This window comes from Thunnus albacares, chromosome 14 (assembly GCF_914725855.1).
Source record: "Thunnus albacares chromosome 14, fThuAlb1.1, whole genome shotgun sequence".
NCBI classification, from domain to species: domain Eukaryota; kingdom Metazoa; phylum Chordata; class Actinopteri; order Scombriformes; family Scombridae; genus Thunnus; species Thunnus albacares.
Window position 1 is genome coordinate 10,067,381 of NC_058119.1, and position 23,430 is coordinate 10,090,810.

The 23,430-nt window shown below is 43.6% G+C and overlaps 2 protein-coding genes across 2 annotated transcripts in view; one reads left to right on the top strand and one right to left on the bottom strand.

Annotated features, from left to right (window-relative positions):
- The first annotated feature begins 1,097 nt into the window (after window positions 1-1,097).
- On the top strand, window positions 1,098-12,722 carry ism1 (isthmin 1). The gene is made up of 6 exons (XM_044373056.1): window positions 1,098-2,025; window positions 7,984-8,208; window positions 9,058-9,334; window positions 11,011-11,154; window positions 11,291-11,380; window positions 11,726-12,722. Exons 1-6 carry the CDS (start codon window positions 1,894-1,896, stop codon window positions 12,241-12,243), a joined length of 1,386 nt encoding a protein of 461 aa, XP_044228991.1. The 5' UTR covers window positions 1,098-1,893; the 3' UTR covers window positions 12,244-12,722.
- Window positions 12,723-17,548: 4,826 nt separating this feature from the next.
- The window catches only part of tasp1 (taspase, threonine aspartase, 1), a 28,657-nt gene continuing 22,775 nt past the window's right edge, over window positions 17,549-23,430 (bottom strand). Inside the window, exon 14 of the mRNA XM_044373211.1 lies at window positions 17,549-18,961. Coding sequence (XP_044229146.1) covers window positions 18,869-18,961 — 93 coding nt within the window. The 3' untranslated portion in view covers window positions 17,549-18,868. The remainder of the gene's footprint in view (window positions 18,962-23,430) is intronic.

Consider the following 23,430-nt stretch of genomic DNA (forward strand, 5'->3'; position numbering starts at 1 on the left):
CTTGTATCATTTTTGTATTTACATTGTTTTTAATGTGAACGTGTCTTGGTTACAAGAATGGTCTGATTTAAGTGATCCTTTGACTGAGCTGTTGGTCAGTTATCATAGTACAGCCGGGTTTGTGCGTCACGCGCCATTTGCCCTCAACATCAAGTATTCTGCATGCGCAATAATCAATATGTGGGTCGATTGGAAAATGTCTTAATTTATGATTTTATGCGAGCAGTAAAAACACTGACAGATAATCTATCACATTGACCATAATTTGATCCGGGTCGTCTTCTAACATTATTGTTCCACTGGTGCCCAAACTGAATGTAAATAAGTTGACTTCAAAGATGACAAATGCTATTAGACACAAGGTCTCTGCGGTGCCTTGTGGTTCAGTGAACTGTCACCTATGTTGAAGCAGAAGCATCCCTGCTTGGTGCATAATTTGACACTGCGAACCGTCCTTTGAAGTGGACAATAAAACAAAGTCTCACAAAGGCTAATCACATTACGCACCATTTGTCTTGCTTAAGTGAAGTGTTGCAGCACCTTCCGTAGCAGCGTGTTAATCGCAGACTGAGACGAAGCTGCTGCTGTACAGATGACAGCAGGAGAGTTCAGACCTCCTGTAAAGCGCCTCCGGGTGTCTTCCTCTGCGCAAAGGCGCGGCTGTGTGCCCAGTGCGCCTCCGGGGACCACCAAGGTTACTTGAGGCTGTTTCAGGGACTCCTTATTGTGCCAGTGTAGTGGAAGTTTCTTAATAATAAAGTATGTGGGGATGACTTAATCAGCATACATTTCCGTTGTTTAATGCCTGCTGAAACGGGATATTTTATGGAATCTGCCTAAATGATCCAAAATATATTTTGTGGTTATTTAAGATATATTTCTGTCATCGTGACCAGTAAGAACTTAAATGTATCTAATCTGCCATGGGAAGTGGAGCATAAATAAACTTTTTTCACGTCCTCGAGTGTTTGGTGTTACACCCGGCAAGACTCCAGTTTGGGGAGGACCGGTTGAGAGGGACGAAAGAGTTAACCAGGGGGAGGGCGCCCGCACAGGGGCGTATAGTATAAAACCACCTCAAGAGCGCACAACAAGAACAGCGTGTGTGTCTCTGTAAACCGTAGTTTGACATGGTTTGACTTGTTTTCCTCCAGCAGGACTCGTTGGAGACGCACGCCAGCCTGTGGGCTCACTATCTGCACCATAATGGATGAATATTCTTTTTGAAGTACACAGAACTCCACCGAGAAGTCTTAACAAGGAAGATAAATTCTGAACTACCTGTACTTTTTTATCTTAAGGTACTCTCGTCGATTAACGCTCTGGATAGCGCAGAATGTGGACAAAACAAGAGATGCGTAAAGAGGCTGAAGTGGAAGTGAGGAAAACTGAAGTGTGAGGCTGAGAATGTGGCGGGGACACCACGGGGCAACTGGGCTGCAAGTTTCCTGAGCTTGGAGATCTGACTAGAGCGCAACAAGCGCAGAAAGTGTTAAAGCTGCGCGCTGGATCAGTCCTGCAGTATCCAGTATACACTTTGTTAATTGGCTGATCAAAAGCATTAGCTCTTCAAATACTTGGCTTTAAATCAAACTATATGAACAATCAGTAAAAGAGGATCAATCTTAATTTAGGGACAAACCCGCGGCTTCCAAAGAAAACCACTGCATCCAAATTCATCTACAATACTTTTTTTCCCCAAATTATTGGACTGCCCCCCCTCCGATCCCTTTTCCCTTCAATTTTGCAATTCTGATTCCCGAAGTGGCTCCGAAGTGGTGTTGCGGCTCCTCGTCCCCGGCGGATCCGGAGATTGGAGTCTCTGCACCGGGAGGAGGCGGAGTCGGAGCTCCGGCCACACCGCAGGCTCCCAAGAGCGGCCGCGTCAAAAGGATGGTGCGACTGGCGGCGGAACTGCTGCTGCTCCTGGGACTTCTTCTCCTTACCTTGCACATCACGGTGTTGCGGAGCAGTCCGCTGCAGCAGGGAAATGCAACTCTGAGCCTGGACGCAGCACTTAGAGAGGTGAGTTTGGGAATCTAGTAGTGTGGTGCTTTCCTGAGGAGGGGGGAGAGGGGGGGTTGATGCAAAAACTTATAAAAAAAAAAAAAAAAAACGGGTGAGGGGTTTCATTTGGTCACAGATGGGTTTGATGAAATGCTCACATGTCCCAGGTAAAATAAAGCCCTCTCTCCCCCGGGGGTTCCCGTGACTCTTTGGGAATTGTTGACATACACACGGATGTGGTCTCCTCAGGGTGTCTCCCGGGAGTGTCAGTCAGCCAGCGGAGGGATGGAAGATGATGCAGGGTCAGAGATCAGCCCCCCACACCAGACACACCGCCCTATTGTCGGGGGTTAAATGCTAGCTGCAGGCACTTCTCTGTCATCATGGACTCATCACTGTCATCCAAGCGTTCGGTTGATGAGGCAGAGGGCTCAGAGCTGAACCCCCTACCCTCAACACCCCCACCACCACCACCTAGCCTGGCATCAAATTGACTTCTAGCTTGCAGCAGATCAACCCTTAAGCCAAACTTGATTATTTTATTCTACACTAGCTATACTCACATGTGTGTAAGGCCACATGAGAAGATCAGATAAAGGTTCAGTGTTGAGGGAAAAATTTAAAAAACAAAAAAAAACTTTCCCTTTCTTTTCTCTTCATAAGGTTTGAAGTTTGGTCTCCGTCTGGTTAAAATACAGTTTCCGATGACACACGTGCAATCCTGACACCTATTTGGGTTGTGGTCTAGTTTAGAACGTGGTGCCTCAACAAAATTTCACAAGGGGGACATTTGTCAACATGACACCACTTAAGACAGGTTTAATAGTTTTACTGCCTATTTTAACATCAGCAAAAAAGCACACAGAATCCAGTAGAGCCCCAAATCCTGACCTGAGGGTTAAGACGGGTCTGGGATCAACAGGCTTTTTTAGAGAGTGTTAAGCATCCTTCAGCTGCCTTTTGATGTATATTTAGCCTGCTACTGAGTTATTTTCTTCATGTTCCAGTGATAAATGGGTATTTATGCCCACTGGAATGGTGTCCCTTCATAAATGCTTTATTAGGGCTTGGGAGAAATGAATGGAAAGAATTTTTACTTTGACTAAAGGTAGGTTAGGTTAATTCCTCTTATATCCACTCTCATTGCCATCACTTTAGACCGACCTGTGTATATGCAACTGCAAGCCTGTGTTCAGTCGGATATTAGAGCATGCAAAGCTGAGGAAATATTCCAAGAATTTATTGAATATTTGACACACAGCCAAATGCTGGACTGGACAGGCAGGACCAGGACCCTCCTGAGGAATCACAGTAAAAAATACTAAACACATGCCACCCATTCCAACCAGCAAAACCTCAACATCCCTTTTGTCATTTGTCCACATTTACATAGAGACTCTGGCCTGTGATGAAAGAGCCCAACATTGCCACTCATACCCCATGTTGAGACAAGCTGAATGGTTTTTTTTTGACTCATGAATGCTCCGACTATGTGCGGATATGCCTCACTGGTCCGCCACTGAAGACGGTGATGTCATCTTTCGGCCGGGCTTGTCACGGCCCAGGGGGTGTATTGTCGCTCTTAGGTGTCATATTTAAAATGGCATTCACAGAAACACAAATGACAGGATGCGGCTCCGTGCACCTGTAGTGGAGAGAGAAAGCTCTTTGGTCCAAGGCACATTATCATCACTGACCCACGAAGGCAGATTCATCCACTGGAGCAGGGTGAAGTTAGTGTGATATCAGATGTAAAAACAGTATTTGTTAGCTAAGAACATACACCGATTCAAAGGCAGATGTGAGAATGTGTGATGAATAATGTGCTGAATAATTAATGTTGGACTTCTACCCTTGAATATGTTTTTTTTAATTTTATTTTCAAGAAGTCTTGATCATGTAAATAAACACATTGGTGCACCCAGTATAAGGCGAGTGACAGGGGAAGGATAGTTTTCTCTTCCACCTCCATAAGTGTAGTGCTGAAAAGCATCTGGCACAATGTGCACTGCCTTCATTTCCTGCCAGCCTCCCTGGGGGAAGGACCCCTGAGTTGCTTCCAATTGAAAATGGAGTCATGCCCCTTTAAGCAGCCCTCACAAAGTGAAAAAGGGGGAAGCGGGAAAAGAAGAGGAGACACTGTGAGGAGGGAGAGGGGGTGGCTTGTGTGTGCAAGTGTTCATTCATGGCTTTTAGAGTAGGGGGTGACATCCTGGGAGGCCCCAGATGAACTGAGGAATGGTGTGTCACTTTTGATCTCCAAATTAAAGCATGTTGCTCGTTGCTAACAGATGAGTGATAGGAGCTGTAAAGCAGCCCATCAAAAGAGGAACACTGCTGACAGCATTTTTAGCAGTTACTCTTGTGCACTGTCACAGTCTGGACTGTATGAAAGAAAAATGAGAAAACAGCATGTTTTTCTCATTAAGTTCCATTGAGAGTCATCCGGAAAAGATTGAGAGGTGTTTATGTCGACATTATCAGGAATTGATGGACTTTACACAACTGCAATTCTTTTCTGATGACTAATGCCCTTATTATTCATTTTTTCCATGATTTTCAGCTCTACTGATCATTTTGCTAAAATACCGATTTAGTCAGAAAAAATCCTGTAATTTTGACATATAAAATTTCATTGGTTTGTCCTTCACACTGCTGAGCCCTCAGATGGAAATACAGATTTAGTGAAAATTACAGTGATTGCAGGAAAAAGCAGCTTAGATTTCCTCCTGTTTTCAGCAGTATTATCTCACAGTTTCCTTATTTACATTACACCTCAAGACTTTATTCCGCTGCATTATATGTAAGACTTGTATTTTACTATGTTGAGAAAATCAGCATTTGTCCTCTTGGCACCAAAGAAAGTGAGACTTGAGTGAGAATAAACTGAATGTCAACACTGTGTACACATTCCAGTGGCATCTATTGTCTTAAGAGGGGTGTTCAAAGGCAAAAAATGAAAATTGAACATGACAGTTAAGTTAAATTAAATTAAAGGGAAAATAATTGTGTAAATGGAGTCAAATTGAAATGGTTCTTTCTTGGTCTTTTTGGATGACAGTAATTTATAGATGGGAGAAAAGGGTTTTTAACTGGAATGTTGCTGGTTTGAAATCAGCCGGGAAATTCTAAGTTAGGATTTACAAGAAAAGAAAGAGAAAAAAAAGCAATGTGACATATTATCAAGTGACATCTGATGATTGCAGTTGTTTCTTGGGCATTTTCATGAATATCAGCAGATATTACCTGGACTCATTGTGGCTCATTTCAGAGCTTTTCACAGCTGATAGATAAGAATTTTCTCTTAGCAAAGTGATACTTCATGGTGATAAAACAGACACTGACCTAATATTGTCGAATGAACCAACATTTTGTCAAAATACCACATCAGAAAATATCCTTTAATATCAGGATTGAGCAACATGCTATTAAAAAAAACTAAGTTAAATGTGGTGACAGTGGCTTGCAGGTAACTAGGTAGCTTTCCTATTCATTTTTTTGGATCCTAATTAGTTTGATAGCAAATAGTCTTACCACCTAGCACTCCTCCAATCACAACCAGCAATTCTTCAACATTGGTCGTCGTTAACCTACTGTCTGCAGGATAATCTATATGGACTAAACATAACTCAAATCGTATTAGAGTTAAGCTACCAATATTTGCCCTTAAACAGACAAACTGTATATTTACAAGGAGGCTTAAACTCTAAGGCCTCCCATACTGAGTGAAACATCATCACGAGTGTTGCCATGGGATTAATCAGAGTACTTTGAAGTTTGACTTTAAATAAACCAAATTTGTGTCAGGATTAGATAATCTGCCTGCCATGTGTAATACAGCATAATATGACACAACAGAAGATCCAGATAGGATTATACTGGGTAATGGAGGATTAATATGCCTGCAAACACTGTCACTTGGTTTCATGACCCAACACTTTGTGTATTTTGAAGCAGTTGTGTTGGCGTTTGCTCTCTTTTAATAGACTAAGATAGCAAGCCTCATGGGGAAATGGTAAATTTGATGTTTTTAAACAGTAGGCTGAGCATTAAAAATGTTCGGGGTGAATTTGCTAACAGACTTATAATGGTGAAAGAGTACTTGTCTTTGCTCAGCGGCTGTGAAATGTGTGGTAGTCAGGTTTTTTCTGGCAGTGGATTTAAATGATTGTTTACAGTATCTGTATCATAAAGCAATAATGTCTAAACTCAGGAGCCACTTGTGTGGTCTGCAGTTAAACGCTATCCACCGGGAAGAGATCAACCACAGCTTTTTAGTTTACTTTCTATTTTACATATGTAGTAACAATCGTGACTGAACCTGTAAGTGTTGTGTTGGGGCTGCTCCCTCGGTGGAGCTCAATTACAGCCAGTGAGTGACTTCTGAAGACTGGGAACTTGAAAGGCAGGGTTATCACATGGGCATCTCAAAGCCCAAAGTACTTGTGATAGAACCAAAGAGGATCCTGTGATGTTAACACAAAGGGCAGATAGCCAATGCACAATCTACACTAGTGAATTGACCTTTTTCTGTTCCGAACTCTCAGCCATAATTGTTTGGTCATGGAAAAGAAAAGTGCGGTTTTAATTGGAATCTGTATTCTCAGAATCATCCGTCCTCAAATTTTATGATTTTGAACATAAATTCTCATCAAATCACATCATCTTATCTAAGACCTCTCCCTCTTTATATTTGGTGGTCACAGGCAAAATGCAGAACTATCTACTCTTCCTCCCCTCTAAATTATGGCCAATTGTATAATCATTGTAATTATGGCAGTAGCTCACATTAAGAAATGTGCTGTGAAGGTTTTTGAATTCTTTGATCATATTATCATATTAACTCCATCTGGCCCTGGGACTGAATTAAGAAAAGTAAAGTTAAATGGATTTGAAATTCTATCTGTGCAGCCTCTATCTCCTCTGCAGTTGAATTTAAGTTACATGTACATTAGTAATCCTTCCTACCGTGCTGTGCAGCTCCATTTACAGCACCTATATTGTGCCAGGGTGCACCTTGGCTGGACACAAACAGCTCCACTGGGGGCTTTTATGCCCACCACAATGTGGCTGAGCTGACACTTTGTCTGCGACTGGCTACCGCAACCGTACAGCACTGCTGCCATATTCTCAGGCCTCAGCCCGGCCACAAAAACACTAGGGAGGAAGAAATGGGACATGAAAAAAGAAAACAAGGAACATGATTGATGGCTTTCTTTGATCTTATTTTCTGCCACCCCAGAATGGATGATTGCCGACTACTTACGGCTGTCTGTCCAATTGAGGAATAATTGTTCCTTCTGTGCATACCTGACAGGGGACATATGCTTCAACTGTCCTTTTGGGGCAAATTTACAACCCCCCTGTCAGAAGACCAAATGTTTTTCTGTCTACAAGGAGGCAGTCATAATTATTTTTGCAATGTTTGCTTAGCTTTCTCTGTATAGCCCCACTGCTGGAAAACCATCAGTCTCACATAGTTCTTTTCTCCCAGCCAGCACCAGAACATGCTATATATGTCCACATCATATTACTATGGTAAAGCGGCAGCGTAGTCTGTCAGTTAAAAATGGAAAAATATACAGTCCAACTGTGACACTGCCTCTGAGTACAGACTTTAGATGGATTATATTTTGGTTAAAGCAGACAGACACACAGAACTCTGCTTGTCCCACTGTTTCAATGGCTTTTTCTCTGGACTCCCAGCAGTCAAGAATCCACTGTCTGCAGGATTTATGACAGAGGTCACGGCCATGTGAACCCCTTGTCAACATGAGAGATCAATATAATGTTCCTGAGTGCACAGTCTCTGTAAATGCCAAGTAACTATAGGGCTCTTATTCTTCACATTCACAGTTGTGTGAATTAAGAGGACAAGAAAGTGTTTTACTTATGATTAAAAAACATTTTAATAATCTTATATCATGGTTGCACAAACTAACAATAAATTAATATCATGTTTCTTTCTCTCCACAGCAGAACAATATAAATGCAAAAAGTAGCTCATCAGCCCAACTGGCTCCTGAAGATCGGAGATCTGGTCCTGAACATCGGTTGGCCCACCGTCCCGCCACCCTCCCCTGGGCACAAGGCACGGGCAGCAACGTACACAGGGACGGCCCCGGAGCTTTCCTCCTAGATCTGCACAATTTCCCCGACCTCTCCAAAGCAGATATCAATGGACAGAATCCCAACATACAGGTGATCATGTGTGTCTGTGCACCTGCCAGCGTGCTTTCATGCTTTCACCCACTTGTAAGACATGGCTACTCAAGCACACAGCACAGGAAGAGCAAACAGGAAGAGGGAGAATAGTTTGGTGCACATCACTACCCCCTTTTTTCCCCCCCTTTCCTCCTTCCTTCTCCCTCTGTCCCCTTTCACACATCCTGTCTCGTAGTGAAGCTTAAGATAGACGCTGAGGTCTCACGTCCATCATAATGACAGCTGAAAGGCAGACACTAACCGGCAATGCCTCGCTACGAACCCATGTGCAGGAAGACAGACGGCAGCTTATGTAAATGTGTGGCAAGCCATTGCCCATAAGTCCCTCAGCGTGCAGATGGCCGGGTAACCGCTGCCATGTTTAAATCATTCTCCTGTCTAATCCAGCAAGGGGGTCTTTCCATCTCTGAGAGCATCACTGCTAAATCCGAGCACGAACAAAGTGTATTAACATCTCAAGATGTGGGAAGAGAGCGGAGCAACCAATTGAGCAAGGGCGTGAGGCTGTGGGAGAAGAGGAGGAGGAGGAGGAGGGGGGGGGGGGGGGTGTCTTTGATCCTGGGATTCATCTGGCTTTCATGGTCTGGAGGAGGCTGAGTAGCCCTTTGAACTTTGTGTTTAGGTGGAGAGAGCCCTAGAGGTGGGAGGGTGGCTGTGGGGCAGGGGTGGTGGTCCCCCCTCATCTGGGAAGCACATGTGTTAGGACAGAAAGGGGGAGGGGGGTAATATTGTGTGGAGGGGTATCAGAAAGTGTCACCTCTCTACACCCGATTGACCCATTCTGTCCAAAATAAAAACTATCCTCTCTGCGTTTCTTTAATACAGGTGACCATTGAAGTGGTGGATGGGTTGGAGGGCCATGAGCCAGAAAAAGGACTCCGTAAAGAGAGTAAACCCAACTGGGCTTCTCCTAACTGGAGAAACTGGTGGCCTCACACTTCCTCCTCCTCTTCCTCCTCCACCTCATCTTCCACCACTCATCAGACAGAGGACGATCGCTCCTACGGAAGCAAAAGTGAGGACAGTAACTTCCTCAGGCCGCCGGTAGACTGGGACAGAAGAGGAGGCACCGGAGGAGGAGGCAAAGCTCAAACTGAATATGGTGAGAATGACAAGAGTGTGTGTTTACAGGGAAATGAGCGCACAATGCACACTAGAATATGTAGCAGGATTCATAGTCTCTTATTAGAGCGCTGGTCTTCAGCATTTCCACAGATGGCCATACTCTGATGTGGAATCTGTAATTTGCAGATTTGCTGATTTAAGCTGTCACCATAATAAGTGCAGTCATCCCAGGCGAGCCTTTGGGAGCCCCTGATTGAAGCCTTTAACACTCTTTTATGAGATGGATTCCTCTGTGGTGTGGGGCTAGCTATGTAACACAGTTTAAACGCCTCGCAACATCAAAGTTCAGCAGCAGGAATGGGGCCAGGAGCACTGTTCGGCTGCCACACCATTCTCACAACACTCTCCAAAAGTAACCCCACAGATAAATCTGCCGTGGAAGAATTTACACTCGCTGTCATACAGTATGCGACCGGACCGAGTTGTAGCATGCCCAAACCAACGTGGGTGAACAGGAATGCGTGCGCTGTGGAAAATGTCATTTTATCCACTTGCACTTGCACTACGGCGGTTAGGAACGCGATTTTATAATCTTTTTCTGTCAAACCATAGCCCATGTTTAATGTTTCTGGCTTATCACTGTGGTCAGCTCTCATTCATCCTTTATTTCATACCACACTAATGGACAAGGAAATGTTTTATCTTCATTACTGTCCCGGTTTTAAACCTAAGCATCATAATTGTGGACGGGCAGTGAGCGCCATCCATCACAGACCATTGATAATGCATTCAGTCATCTCCTCTGTGGTCTGAGGGCCGGTTATTATCACGTTTTCTGAATTCAAAATTTGGTCTGAGCTGCCACCAGCTCTTTGGCCTTAATAATCTATGGATGGGGGAGGGAAGCAGCCCTAGATGGCTATCTGGCCTGTATTCATACAAAATGGTCATAATGAGGGGCAGATGGCAGTGGGAGGGGGTGGTGGGGTGTATAGGAAGGTTTGGACCCCCGCCAGAAATACTTCCATCCCAACATGCCCACATTAATTCTCCTCATTGATAGAGTACTGCTTTCAAGATGTGTGTGTGTGTGTGTGTGTGTGTGTGTGTGTGTGTGTGTGTTTGCGTGCGGTGGGGTGAGGTGCTTGTAGAGCCTAGTGTAACTGTTTCCATGTATACCCATTACAGTGATCTGCTCAATGATAATTGGAGTTAAAGAGGATTTCTTGCCATTTCACTTCCCATTTTCAAACCAATGAATCACAGATAGAACAACTGAACGGTGTCCAGTGCCACCGTGCCAAAGATATTCAGGCAGCGGAGAAAATTTCTATTTGTAAATTGCCTGCCGGATGTCTTGTAGCTTTGTTGGAATTTGCAAAAAAGCTTCTCTGTTACTTTGCATACTGACTGAGCACACACATGCTGTTCCTATTGCCTTGGAGTTATTTGTTCACCAACTCTGTGTTTGCATGTATAGCATAGTGTATGTGAGTGTGTGTGTGTGTGTGCGTGCAGACAGGCTTGCCTGGTATCTGCTTTGAGGGGCAAAGTCAAAGGGAACTTTGAGCCCCCCACCCCACACACACACTTCCCCCTTCATGTCCTCCCCCCACTTATTATTAGTGAGGCATGCTAACAGGCCTGAGTAAGTTCAGCATGTGGCCTGCATCAGAGCTGAGGATCTCTCTCTTCTCTTTCTCTCTGATCCAGACTACATGGACGGAGAGGGGGACTGGAGTAACTGGTCAGCGTGCAGTATCACTTGTGGAAATGGAAACCAGAAGAGAACCAGGTCATGTGGTTACGCCTGTACAGCCACTGAGTCCAGGACCTGTGATATGCCCAACTGTCCAGGTGAGGTCTTGATTTTGGATCATAGAGCATAATAATCCAATAGTAAAAACAGTGTTTAAGGATATTAGAAGATGCTTTGTCAGTGTAGAGCTTTCATCTTCTGACCACCCTTCACTGTGCATTCATCTTTTTAAAGGTATTGAAGATGCTTTCAAGACAGCAGCTACTGAAGTGAGCCTGCTCGCTGGAACAGATGAGTTCAATGCCACGGAGCTCTTTGGTGTTGGTAAGATTTTGTCTTCTCTTGTCATAGTCCAGACTATCCCTCATTTAGATGTTCTTACACTATCAAAGGCAGTTCATCCATCTGGCAGCAGCGTTCCTGCACACACTTGGCATTCCTCATGCTCGGGCTGCGCTCCATTACAGCGTGGAGATGGAAATGTGCAGCAGGGCAGGAAGAGCACAGTGCGCCACTGCTCCTTTTTGCTCTCTGTGTGTCTGTCTGTTCTCAATCAACCCGGAGAAAACACACCTTCATGTCATATGTTACACCTTCTCACACTTATGGTTTCGTCTTTGAATATTAGGAGGGAGATGTAGCATTTAAAAGTGTCTTCATGTCTTCCAGACACAGACAGCTGCGAGCGATGGATGAACTGCAAGAGCGACTTCTTGAAGAAATACATGAGCAAGGTGGCGAACGACCTTCCCAGCTGCCCTTGCTCTTATCCGACTGAGGTGGCGTACAGCACAGCTGATGTACACGATGCGCCTACACGCAGAGATTTCCGTTGGAAAGACGCCAGTGGGCCAAAAGAGAAGCTGGAGATCTACAAGCCTACGGCGCGTTACTGCATCCGCTCCATGCTGACGCTGGAGTCCACCACACTGGCTGCACAACACTGCTGCTATGACGACAACATGAAGCTCATCACTCGCGGCAAAGGGGCCGGCACACCCAACCTCATCAGTACAGAGTTCTCAGCCGACCTGCACTATAAGGTGGACATCTTGCCTTGGATCATCTGCAAGGGAGACTGGAGCCGCTACAACCAGGCCAGGCCACCAAACAATGGACAAAAGTGTCCTGACAACCCTCAGGATGAAGACTACTACAAACAGTTTGAAGAAGCAAGGGAATTCTAGCCCACTTTAAAGTGAATGGAAAAAAAACACTTAGATATTCAGCTAAACCTCAAAAATGGTGCTGAAACCATTTTTTATTCTCTTTTAGGTCAAATAACACATGAACTTTTAGGCTCTGAGGAAGACTTACTGCTCTTTTGAACCAAGAGGATTTAAAATCCAACAGAGTCAGAACCCTTACTTGGACACAAGGAACTTCTCTTGACTTCACCAAAACCAGGCACAAAATGATGCTTTGTTTTTTAAATGTTTTTTATAAAATATGAAAAAAATTAATGAAAATATTTGCCGGTAATTTGTCTCGCCAGTTATAACACTTTCAGATTTGGTCACTAAAGGGAGAACCTATTCTTAAAAAGGGAAAATTATTATCGTAGGTATGTCCTTTTAGATTGTGTACATGTTTGTCTCCATAGATTGTTTATGTCTGTTGAATCTGAGAGGCCTGTGGTAATAGAATAATGAGATCCTTCAGGAATGTGTTGGGGGTTGGGGGGTGGGGTGGGGGGGACAGAGGACAGGGTACAAAACTTTGACCATTTTCTCCCATTTTGTCTCCCATTTGCAATATCCAGGTTCTCATGTAAGCTTGTGAGTATGTTTATTTAGCATGCACATTTAATTTTTTTTTTTTTTTTTTTTTACCAATAATTTACAACCATGTCCCCTGTCTCTCTGAGGCGGATCTTCCTTGTAAAAAGCCTGCATTATTTTTGTAAAGTATTTATTAAGTTGTAGCTGTGTCTGAGTTGGGTGCCTATGACTGTGGTTTCTGATTCACATATGGCTGAATGCTAACTTGAGACTCCTCTCTTGCTCAAACTTTGCCATCAAAGTGCGTGTCAACGTCTCAAGTTAGGATTAAACCATAGTAGAGCGTAAAGAATGTGTGAATACAATTGTACGGAAAGATTTTTGAGATATAAATCTATAAATAAATTTTTAAAAAGCCAATAAATGTGTTGCTAGAAAGCAAAAACTTTTGCTCTGATTTGCCAACATCACCTTGCATGTATGATCTCCAGAGGTGGTAAATTAACAATATTGCGAGAGAAATTGGATCAGCTGCTATTAGATTTTTCCTCCTGTCAGAAGAAATTCATCTGCGAGAAAAAAAACAAACTCATTTCATCTTAACAATTAAACTCGTCCAACAGGCTTAAGCCAGTGCACAAGACTTCCATTAGTTCCATCCAGTGTGGCTCTCAGGCCAGGCCTTTTGATGGGATTGTGATATTTCTTCAGAGGGTGAGGAGGGTAAGGTTCCCTTGAATGCGACTCAAATTCTTTGTCTTTGGCATGTATCCTCACATTCCTGAGTAATTTCTCAGTGTACATACACACGCACGCACGCACACACACACACACACACACACTCAACGTTGCCTGTCCGTAGCAGGGACCTCTGACCATTCTCTCCTCTGAGTGCTGCAGTCATTGTCACACAGAGAAAGCCATTCATGGTGCCCTCATTCCTCCAGTCTTGTGTACGGCACAGCTGGCCGGGTGCAGGGCTTGTCTTTATAATGCAGCAGGCCTCAGCACGTTCCACACCCCTGAGGCGCTACTTGCAACCGCCTAGTTGCTTCACTTTTCATACAAAATTCCTCCGCACGCGTCCTTCGACCCATTTATCCCAAACACAGCCTTTTATCAACAACCCACCTTTAAATACTCGCTGTAAATGACTCAGATACATTATTTTACAATGCAGACAAACTTCTCTCTCTGTATTATCAGACCCGTAGTATTTGAATCTTTCTTTTTTCTGTCTTCTGTCCCCCTCCTCAGTAAAAGCAAGGTTCCAGGCTAAGATTACAGTAACCAGCATGGATGATCATCTTAACAGACCGTCTGCTGCACAGGCCACGAAGATCAAAGCGAGGTGTTGGTCTGTATTTTGAAATATTAGGGCCAAGCTCAAATTGATGACATACCTCCGCCCCCCTCCTCCTCCCCCAGTATCTCTTCTCCAGACAGGCTCCACGCGTCTCGAGAGCAGGCAATTACTCGTACACCCTCCTCACTTTTCATCTTCCATTTCTTCTCCCCCGCCCTGCAAACACTAGCACAACTTGCACTGTGATTCCTGCGCCAAGGTGCAGGTAGGAATAGCCTAGAGGGATTTGACGTCTCATTGTAATTGGTGTCAAAATGTGTGCAAGTGCAGATATAGACCACTGAGTACAGAGAGTACAGAGAGAACTTGTTGCGTTGGCTGTGGGGCGTCAGTGAGGCCTCGCTTTTGTGTTACTATTTCCAGGACTCTGGTATGTTTCAAAGGATGCAAAGCACCATATTAGTGGTATATTGTCAAGGATCCGAAAGGGCTCATTAAGCATTACCAAGATATGATTGTTGGTATTTTGCCTCTATTTTTGTTATGAGAAAGAAATTATGTCCAACGTACTTACACCGTTTTAGACCGAGTTTGACAGGGTTGGCTCTGGGATTTCTCAATAGGTCTCCACTCAAGAGCTAACTGTGGGAATAAGAAAACAAGAAGAGTTAAAAAGAGGAGGAAAGCAGCAGAAAGTTGGATGGGTTAATGTTTAATAAATGAAGAACTTTTTGCAGAAATATCTCCCATTACAACAGGTTCATGTGCTTTGTTGTGCATGCAAGCGCTCACTGTAGGGGTTCTTGTACTCTAGGTAAATAACCACAACGTAAAAGATGGGGTTGCACGGTGGCAATCAGGCATCTCTTTGTTTTGTGGTGTGGCGCAGATGTGGCAGAGTCATTTTTAGCCTCTCGCCCTCACTTTCTTTCACTCGCTCCCTCGTGCTGCTACTTTATGGGTGGTGTAGCACAATGCAGGAAGTGTCTGGGCCACAATACCGCAGGGCCCTAACTGCACAGCAAACCTAATTAAAAGGTTTGTCTTTGGTCTTCTAATCTGGAATAGCTGACCTGCACCAGGAGGTTACTTATCTAGCCGCTGTATCCTTCCCTCTCAACCTTCACCCCCTCTGTCCTAGCAGCAAAACAGAGGTGGGGCTGCTGGCACTCTGCCTGCCATAGGCTTGCATCTCTGGCACAGCAAGCCAGGGGAGGAGTGGGTGAGGGTTTGGGGGGGGTGGGGAGGGGGGGGGGTGAACATGCGCCTGGGTGTACAGCTGAACAAACAGGTCAAGTAGCTGTTGAGCATCTGAGAGGGTGGGGTGCCTTACTTAACCCCTGCTTGCCAGGACATCGCTGAGATGCTGCAGCCGCACCGTCTATGGCAGAACAATGGCAGAGCACATAACTAAATGTTCTAATTCACCTAGACATATACAGTAGTATCACCGTGCACTGAACATCATCATGGTAGATGGGCTGAGTGGCTTGAGTGTCACCTGACCCTGGCCCATGTCTTCTATACCAGCTCAAACTAAAGCTAATATACTGCAACATGAGCCTGCTCATAAATTCAAACAAACAAAGCTGTTGGATAAATGAGGACAACAGAGGAAAAGAAATCTGCTTTGCCCTCTTATAAAAGAGTTATTATATTCAGCCATGCCTTTCATTGGGTTAAACTTATGACTAATGTACCACCACACATTTTATATGCTCATACTTGCATCACATGCTAGTAGAAGTGAGGGGAAGTAAGTTTCAATCTAATGCAAACTGACTTTTAAGAGGCAGACTTTTAAGAGGCAGACTTTATTTTGAATCCAACGGGTCATTGCATAGAAAAACAATATTAATTTTGAGTCACCACGCACACACACAACATTGGCAGAGTGAATAAAGCACTATGGCATATTTGCGATGCTCAACTGTTTACACTTAACACGCTATGAGAGGATCTTGATGTGAATAAAGGTGAGAGATGTCTGACCCTCCTCACTTCTGGCTTCATCTGATAAAAGCAGGCAGCCTATACACTGTCTGATTTTAACCCTGTGTGTGTGTGTGTGTGTGTGTGTGTGTGTGTGTCAATGTTAGACACTGGCACACAGGGGCTGTAACAGTGTTAAGGGGGTTGGTGGCCCTGAGGTGGTGAGTGAGGGGGGGCAGCATGAGCACGGAAGCTGCATGGCTGTGATTCAATGTGACAGCACCGCTTGGCATGTGAGGACAGCGGGCCAGGCAGGCAAGGCTGCTGCCTTTGATCTTTATTTGCTCCACCGTCTGTTTTGCATTTAAGAGCCTTGCTGAGCGCGAGGCATTGGATACACCTTGAATGGCTCAGGGACCCGTCCACTTTTTAAAGACCTAGGATCCTTTTTCAAAGCAAAAGGGGATCCAGGACAGAGAGGGATGATGTTTGAAGGGGAAGGTTCTGTGCTTGAATAGGGCTGAGGGTCTCCCAGCAACACAGATTAGCTCTGATGAAAAGAGGGTGCTCTGTAATAACACATAATCAAGCTAATGGAGGTGTGAGTGTGGGTGAGGGGCAAGGTAACATACGTCTCCTTTTAGATGGACCCTCAAGATCAAACCAGGGTCAGGAGGCTGTGGAACAAAAACAAACATGCGCAGCACAGCACCAACCTTCTGCTGCTCCTCCTGACCCGTCAGCTACATTTTGGTGATGTCCAAAGACTGTGACATCTTACACCTGAAAGGCAAACTGTCTGTGGATGTAATCAATATGTGGTCTTATCCCACAACCAGGCCCTGCACATGGACAGGCAGGCATCTCTCACCTCATACTGTGAATATATTTATCTTCTCGAACATCTCTATTGCACATTCCTCTCAGACACTACAGTGGCCACGATCCAGAGTCAGCAACTGGACCAACTCATGCCTAGAGACTGATACAACTGTTATAAATACATGTCATTCTTTAGTTATTGCCAGGACCACTGAATTAACCTACAGTATATACTTATTATATACAGCATATATATTCATAATTTGTATACATTTAAGAGGAATCAAATGAAACATTTTGAGAACCTTTGGAGAATGGCAGCTTGGTTATGTAATCCAACAGTGGCTAAGAAAAGGAATATCTTGTGTGTTTGTGGGAGCATGGCACACATTTGTAATAGTCATTAAAGTTCCTCAACAAACATAGACTTCAATATTTTTTTTCACATGCTGAGAAGTTTCAATGCTCAGGACTCCTTCTGCAGAATTCTTTTTTCCACATCAGTTACTGTCTAGCATGTAATTTATTCCCAGACTATACATTTTTGGCAGTCCACAGTTCAGATTATGATATTTATGCTGTCTGTTATGGTTTACACAAACTGCTCTCCCAGTAGCAATGTATGTCTTTTTTGGAGAAGAAACAGTACAATTCAAAGAAATTGTCTCATGTCATGAAGTTTAAGAGACTAAAGACAGTTAGACACAGAAATGTAGCAACATAGATTTTATTTACTTTTCAAGCACTGTAGAGAGCTGTGCAATCATTTCCATAGCTTATAACATTTTATATTAGTTGCATTTTCAAGTAAAGATTAGACAAGCTCTATTATGGTTTTGTTGGAATTCTTATTAGTAACTGAGTTAAACAGCAAAATCAGAGAAACTGATTATCCCGACAAAAGTAACAATTTAGTTAGACCTTTACTCTTTTCAAGTACAGTTCTCAACAGCACCATTTGATGGGCTTAAAAATGCATAAATTAGTTTTTAGCGGTCCTTTTTCTCTCTAAACAAGAAAATACATGTCTGTCAATGTGACTCTACAAATATAAATTGTGTTTTTAAATGATGACTAACAGTCATGTTTGGCGGTGGGATCAATTACTGCTACCTGAGCGCTATAGTATCAGCATCACTCTGGAAGTGCATAGCTTCCTGCTTCTTGATGACTCTACGCCTGTTAGAGAACAGAAAGTGGCTTACTGGAGGTTTTTTTTTGTACATGCAATAGCTGTGTGTTCACATTTTAAAAACAATCATAGCAAAGCAAATTCTATGGCTGTAATATTTATAAAACTCATCATGATCTAAGATGCACATAAATGCTACATTATACAGTATGCTGGAGGATTAATATGTGTGAGTACATGGAAGTTGGTCTGTACATGTTTAACATTATAAATTGCTTTCATCATCACTGTTCAAACTCTCACAGCTATAAATGCTCCATTCACAACAGTTATCTTGAGTAGCAGGTATTCCACAAGGTGCATAATGACATCCTTTATACTTGAAAAGTATTTTAACGACAAAATAAGGTCTTGCATTTTAAATTCCTAAAAGTTTGAAAATAGTCACATCTGTTCAGCAATACAAAATAACATGAACATCCACCCTGTTTACCTAAATCATAGCTTATATACAAAAGGAAGGACAACACTTTTAGTTGGAAAAGAGTAACAAAGAAAAAATGGTGCATCAAGGCAATGGTGCATCAAGTCTAATCCAGGTGACACTGGAGAGTTTAGGGGGGTGTAAATTGGCATAGAGTACATGCTGTAGGCAGACAGTGGCAACAGGAAGTCCTGTAAGTGCACTAACTAGAAGCTAACACCCCTCCCTCCTGGAAACCTGTTAAAACAGCTAAAGCTTATTACTTCTAGCATCACAAAGGTATGTCTGTGTGTGTGTGTGTGTGTGTGTGTGTGTGTGTGTGTGTGTGTGTGTGTGTCTGTGTCTGTGTGTGCGTGGTTGGAAGGGTTTGTATTGGAGTATTGCTGAAGAAGCCCTGGAGAAAGGCGAATACGGCTCACTCCGCTACACTCATCAGTCGACACACACCTCCCTCGATGGCCAGAGACTGGCCAGGAACGGTACCAGGTGGTAGTCTGGATATGTGCGTCTGTAGGCAACAAAAGAGGATACACACACAATGAGAAAAACAACCAAGCAAAGATATACATACAGGGCAAGGCTACTTGGGGGAAAAGGACACATTAATGGAGTCTTGATCATTTGATGTAGATGATGTAAGATATTATTTGACATAAAATTTGATTAAATTTTGTTAGCAGGCACTTAAACCAAAAATAGCGCTTAAATATAAAGAGTTACCAGGTACTGGTGAAAATATGGATCATATTTTCACCAGTACACACACATTATATATATATATATGAGTTGCAGGGTTTATTATTTCATTATAATACCATGAGACAGGATTGATCATCTTGTTTTTTGATTCAGTGTTATTGCCCTGCCTCCACCACTGGTGCCCGAAGGCATTTTTCACGTTGATGACCTTCTTGCCACAATTCTAAGCAGCTGCCACAGTCAGTGGATGCAGGAGATTCTTCAGGAATAGGATTTGAAGACCTTGCATACAAGCGTCTGTGCCAGATGTTCCCTTCACTAAACGTTTGTGTTTAGCGGGTCTGTAGGGTGGGCCAACACGCCACCTAATCCAACTCTTAACAGCTTTGTGTCTCTCTTCACTTGAGTGTCCAAGACATACTATCAACTTCAAAGTTGACCATTATTCATTGGTCTATGGTGTTGTGAAACAAACTACACCTCTGAACATCTTACGCTCAAACATGGCATTTGTAACGTCCATGGCTAGACCAGAAAGTCTGATAACAAAGTACCGCTATGATCCAGATCAGACAGACTCTTCTTCCCAGCAACCACCTTCAGGTTTCTTCACATTTCAACCCAAAAATTGAGGTCCCCTGCAGGACTATGCTCCCGGACCTCACCCAGAGACTCAAAGACCAAGACTGTGGCCAATTCTCTTTGGGAGACAGTACCAGGACACCAATACTCAGGGTTATGGGGGCACTCAAACCCTTCCATCACAATTAGGTTACAATTCATGGAGTGGAATTTGGAGTAAAAATGCTAAATATCAGTCAGGAACCTTCTATATTACACTAAAAATCCTTATTTTATTGCTTGGTGAAGAGCTATGTTATTTTGCTGAGAAGGGATTAAAGCATACTATTAGTGAAAACAATTTGAACAACCAGTAGTTTCCAGTGTTCCAAGAACGTATGACTACTACTGTTGCATCATCAATGAGTACCCCTGAAGTCTGAGGATGCGAAGTGAGTATTTATAGAGAGACGGAGTAAGTGGAGAAAGGGAACAGACTCTTAGTGTTATGTGTTTGAGCAGAAACAGAGAGGAGTAAGAGGAGGAGGTACGGGGCAAACACAGCTGTGAAGACGGGAGTGATACTTCCACTGGAGGATCAAAGGTGATTTGACTCTCCCTGTGCCAATAATGACTGTTATCCGCCTTCCTCTCTCTCCACAGAGGTTAACACTGGCTCCAGCCCTGGGGGAAGAGTCCCTCCACTTGTTGAGCAGGCCACTGAATGGGCCTGACATCACTCCTCCAGTCCCAGGGGGCACCCATCTCTAGAAGACTCTTTTTTTTGTATAGGCCTGAACTATGGCCCCTGGCACCCTGAGGGCAACTGTCACTACAATGGGACAACAGCCAGACAAGGCCACGCACACATGGCAACACTCTCAGGGGCTATTATGCTTCCAATACCCCTTTCTATGTTCATCTTCTTCCCTTCATCTTCTGGGGGTGGGGTTAAAGAAAGGACTTTTAAAAACTGTTTTCAAGTGAAGGTCCATAACTGAGTCATAATCAACTAATGGTGACATGATGAATGTTCTCCTTTTGATGTTTGCACGTCAGTAGAAAAGAGCTTTGCCATGTTCTTTTAAATTCTAACCAGCTTGAACACATAGCTGAGAATTAGCAGTATGACATCATATAATTTGCAGGAAAGCTGTGTATGACAATGATACCAATGCTTCCTAAACCTCATCCCGACATGCAGCCTTTGTACCACATATTGATTCAATCTGACAATGGTCAACATGAGTGAATAAGCAGGAAGAGTCAAAAGCTTACTAAGCCAAACAAGTGATTCAGTACATAGTACTGAAAGCAACACGTGTCTTCCCAAAGCCATGGTGCCAGTACAGAACTCCAGGTTACACGGCCACAGCGGTGAGGATGTTTCAGGATCAGACACTATTTGAAAGCACCGATTTATAGTGATTTTAATCTTGTCTGTTGGTGGGAGTGACATCGATCTCAAGAACTTTACAAGGTACCGTATCATGACGTATGTTTTGACGTACTTTTTTAATGAATCCGTGTTTACAAAGGCAGAGTAACAATTATCCAGTCAGTGTCAAATGTGGAATTACAGGATAGCTATACTAGATGGACAGAAAAAAGAAAATGAAGACACGCAAACCTACAGTCAGCCTGTTGTCAGCTTGTCACCCAGTGACTGAAGTGACCACATGACAGGACGACGGCTGAGTCAAAACACAACGCGAAAAACACAGTTTCATTGTATCTGTCGGAGAAAAACAACATTCTTTGGTGATATGAATGTGTTTAGGAGCTAGAGAAGCCACACATTAACACCACAGTGTACGCCAAAGGATAAATTTAGCTCTATGACTATGCCGCTGTGTTTGTGTTGTGGTTTTCACATTCTTCTCTTTCGGAGTAAAAAAATAAAAAAAACAAACATATGCTATTTATTCTCCATGTGAGATGGATAATAAAAACAAAATGTACCATAATAAAAGGCATTTGTCGTGTAATATACAAAGCAGAAAATATCCAGGGTGCCCGAATTGCATGCCATTTGATTTTCTCTGGCCTTACACAATTTGAGCAGTGAAAGCTTTATAGTGGTAATGACGTCCAGGAGGAGGGAACCGAGCCATGCTGGTGGTGCTGTGGATCCTACACTTCTCTTTCATCTGTCCAATCATGACAAACAATAAAACAATAGTCTAACTGTTTCAGAAGCGCCGCCACCGGCCTGTCCATGCAGCTTTGTGGAGCTCTTTAAAACACGGCCTGATGTTTTGATGTCCTCTCCAGTGCAAACACAGGTGAGTGTTTGAATGAAACCAGATGCTCTCCCTGTGTAGCGCTGCTGTTTTATAGCTATTTTACAGTCCAATGTCAAAATGATTAGGATACAGACTCAACTTTCCCCAGAAACAAACATCTGATTGAAAAGTAAGAAAAACCTGAGAGGAGCTGCCAGCCCGATGTCTGTGAAGTTGGCCTGACGTCAAACACATTTTTTACTGAGCTATAGCATGCTTCACTGCTCTCCTGGGTTTACGAAGCTGTCATTTGTCAGAAAAAATATACACATATGGATCTGAGTGTATAAGAAACAGTGGAAGAGAAGTAAATCTGCTACAATACAAATCCAGTCTGACCTCTGTACTAAATACTCCTGTGCATCAGCCCTTTCATGTTCTTATCACAGAAGGTCAACGGAATATGGACTCTGACTGGATGCTTAGCAATGCCCAGTGGGATGCTAATAGGAATGGGAGGAATGTCAGTAGAATAGCAGCTGAGGCTGTGGATGTCTGTGGCTTTATACATTTATCCACTTGTCTTTGCAACAAAATGTGTTAATGCTTAAATCAGAATTAATTATTCAGTTAACCCATCTAAGTGCAGCAGAACACCAGTCCACATCAACTTTTCCTCAGCAAGCACCTATGACAACACAGTCATTCAAGTACTGCCCGTCAGGCCCCAGCTTTGTTACTATCATCAACCCTCATCTGTTAGGGTTGGCACTGTAGTATAATTCTCTAGACTCTGCATTGTGCACTTCTTCCATTCCTCTTTGCTCCGTCTATGAAGTAGGACTTCCCCGCAGATCTGATGTCTGACATCAAGACCAGGTGCCACCTCCTGGGCCTCTGTGGCATACCAATCACTCTCTAGACAGAGTCTACAGACAGCAGGCATCATAACTGGAGCCTGATCGCATTAACGTTCCCATCGTGGCCTTTTTGAACTATAAAGACGGAAGGGAAAACAGATGCCCTACGCTATGCCATCCGCTCAATGGACGATGTGTTAGCAGTGAAAGGAGGCCAATTCTGGGTTCAGCTGGGAAGCAACTCTGGGAGGAAAAATGGGGTAAAATTTAGCTTTGCACCCAGACTGGAGGCTTGAAGGACAGAACAGCCAGCTACTCTGGTATGCAGATGGTGAGAGCCACAGAGGCACATGGGAGCTTCGTAGCCTCTGCCCCGCTACTAGCTGCTCTGTCTCCGATGGAGCAGAGGCAGGTTTGGTGGAGCAGCTGTGTTCTGAGCTGCACTCTACAATATCACTATGTCACCAATGGCTCCTCAAGAGGAAGTGGATACCCTCTCCCAAGAGATCCAGAAACCACTACTGACAGACAACATTCCCGGATATGAGCCCACTGAACACATTCATTTTAGAAACATCTTTCATGCATATATTAATGAAGTGATTCTGGGTGACTGGTTCTAGTTATATATG

Bases quoted from the DNA above. Each gene is read 5' to 3' on its own strand.
- ism1 (XM_044373056.1), top strand. From the start codon at position 1,894: ATGGTGCGACTGGCGGCGGAACTGCTGCTGCTCCTGGGACTTCTTCTC. The intron at 8,209-9,057 runs GTGATCATGTGT...TCTTTAATACAG, and splicing joins GACAGAATCCCAACATACAG to GTGACCATTGAAGTGGTGGA. The intron at 11,155-11,290 runs GTGAGGTCTTGA...ATCTTTTTAAAG, and splicing joins TGATATGCCCAACTGTCCAG to GTATTGAAGATGCTTTCAAG.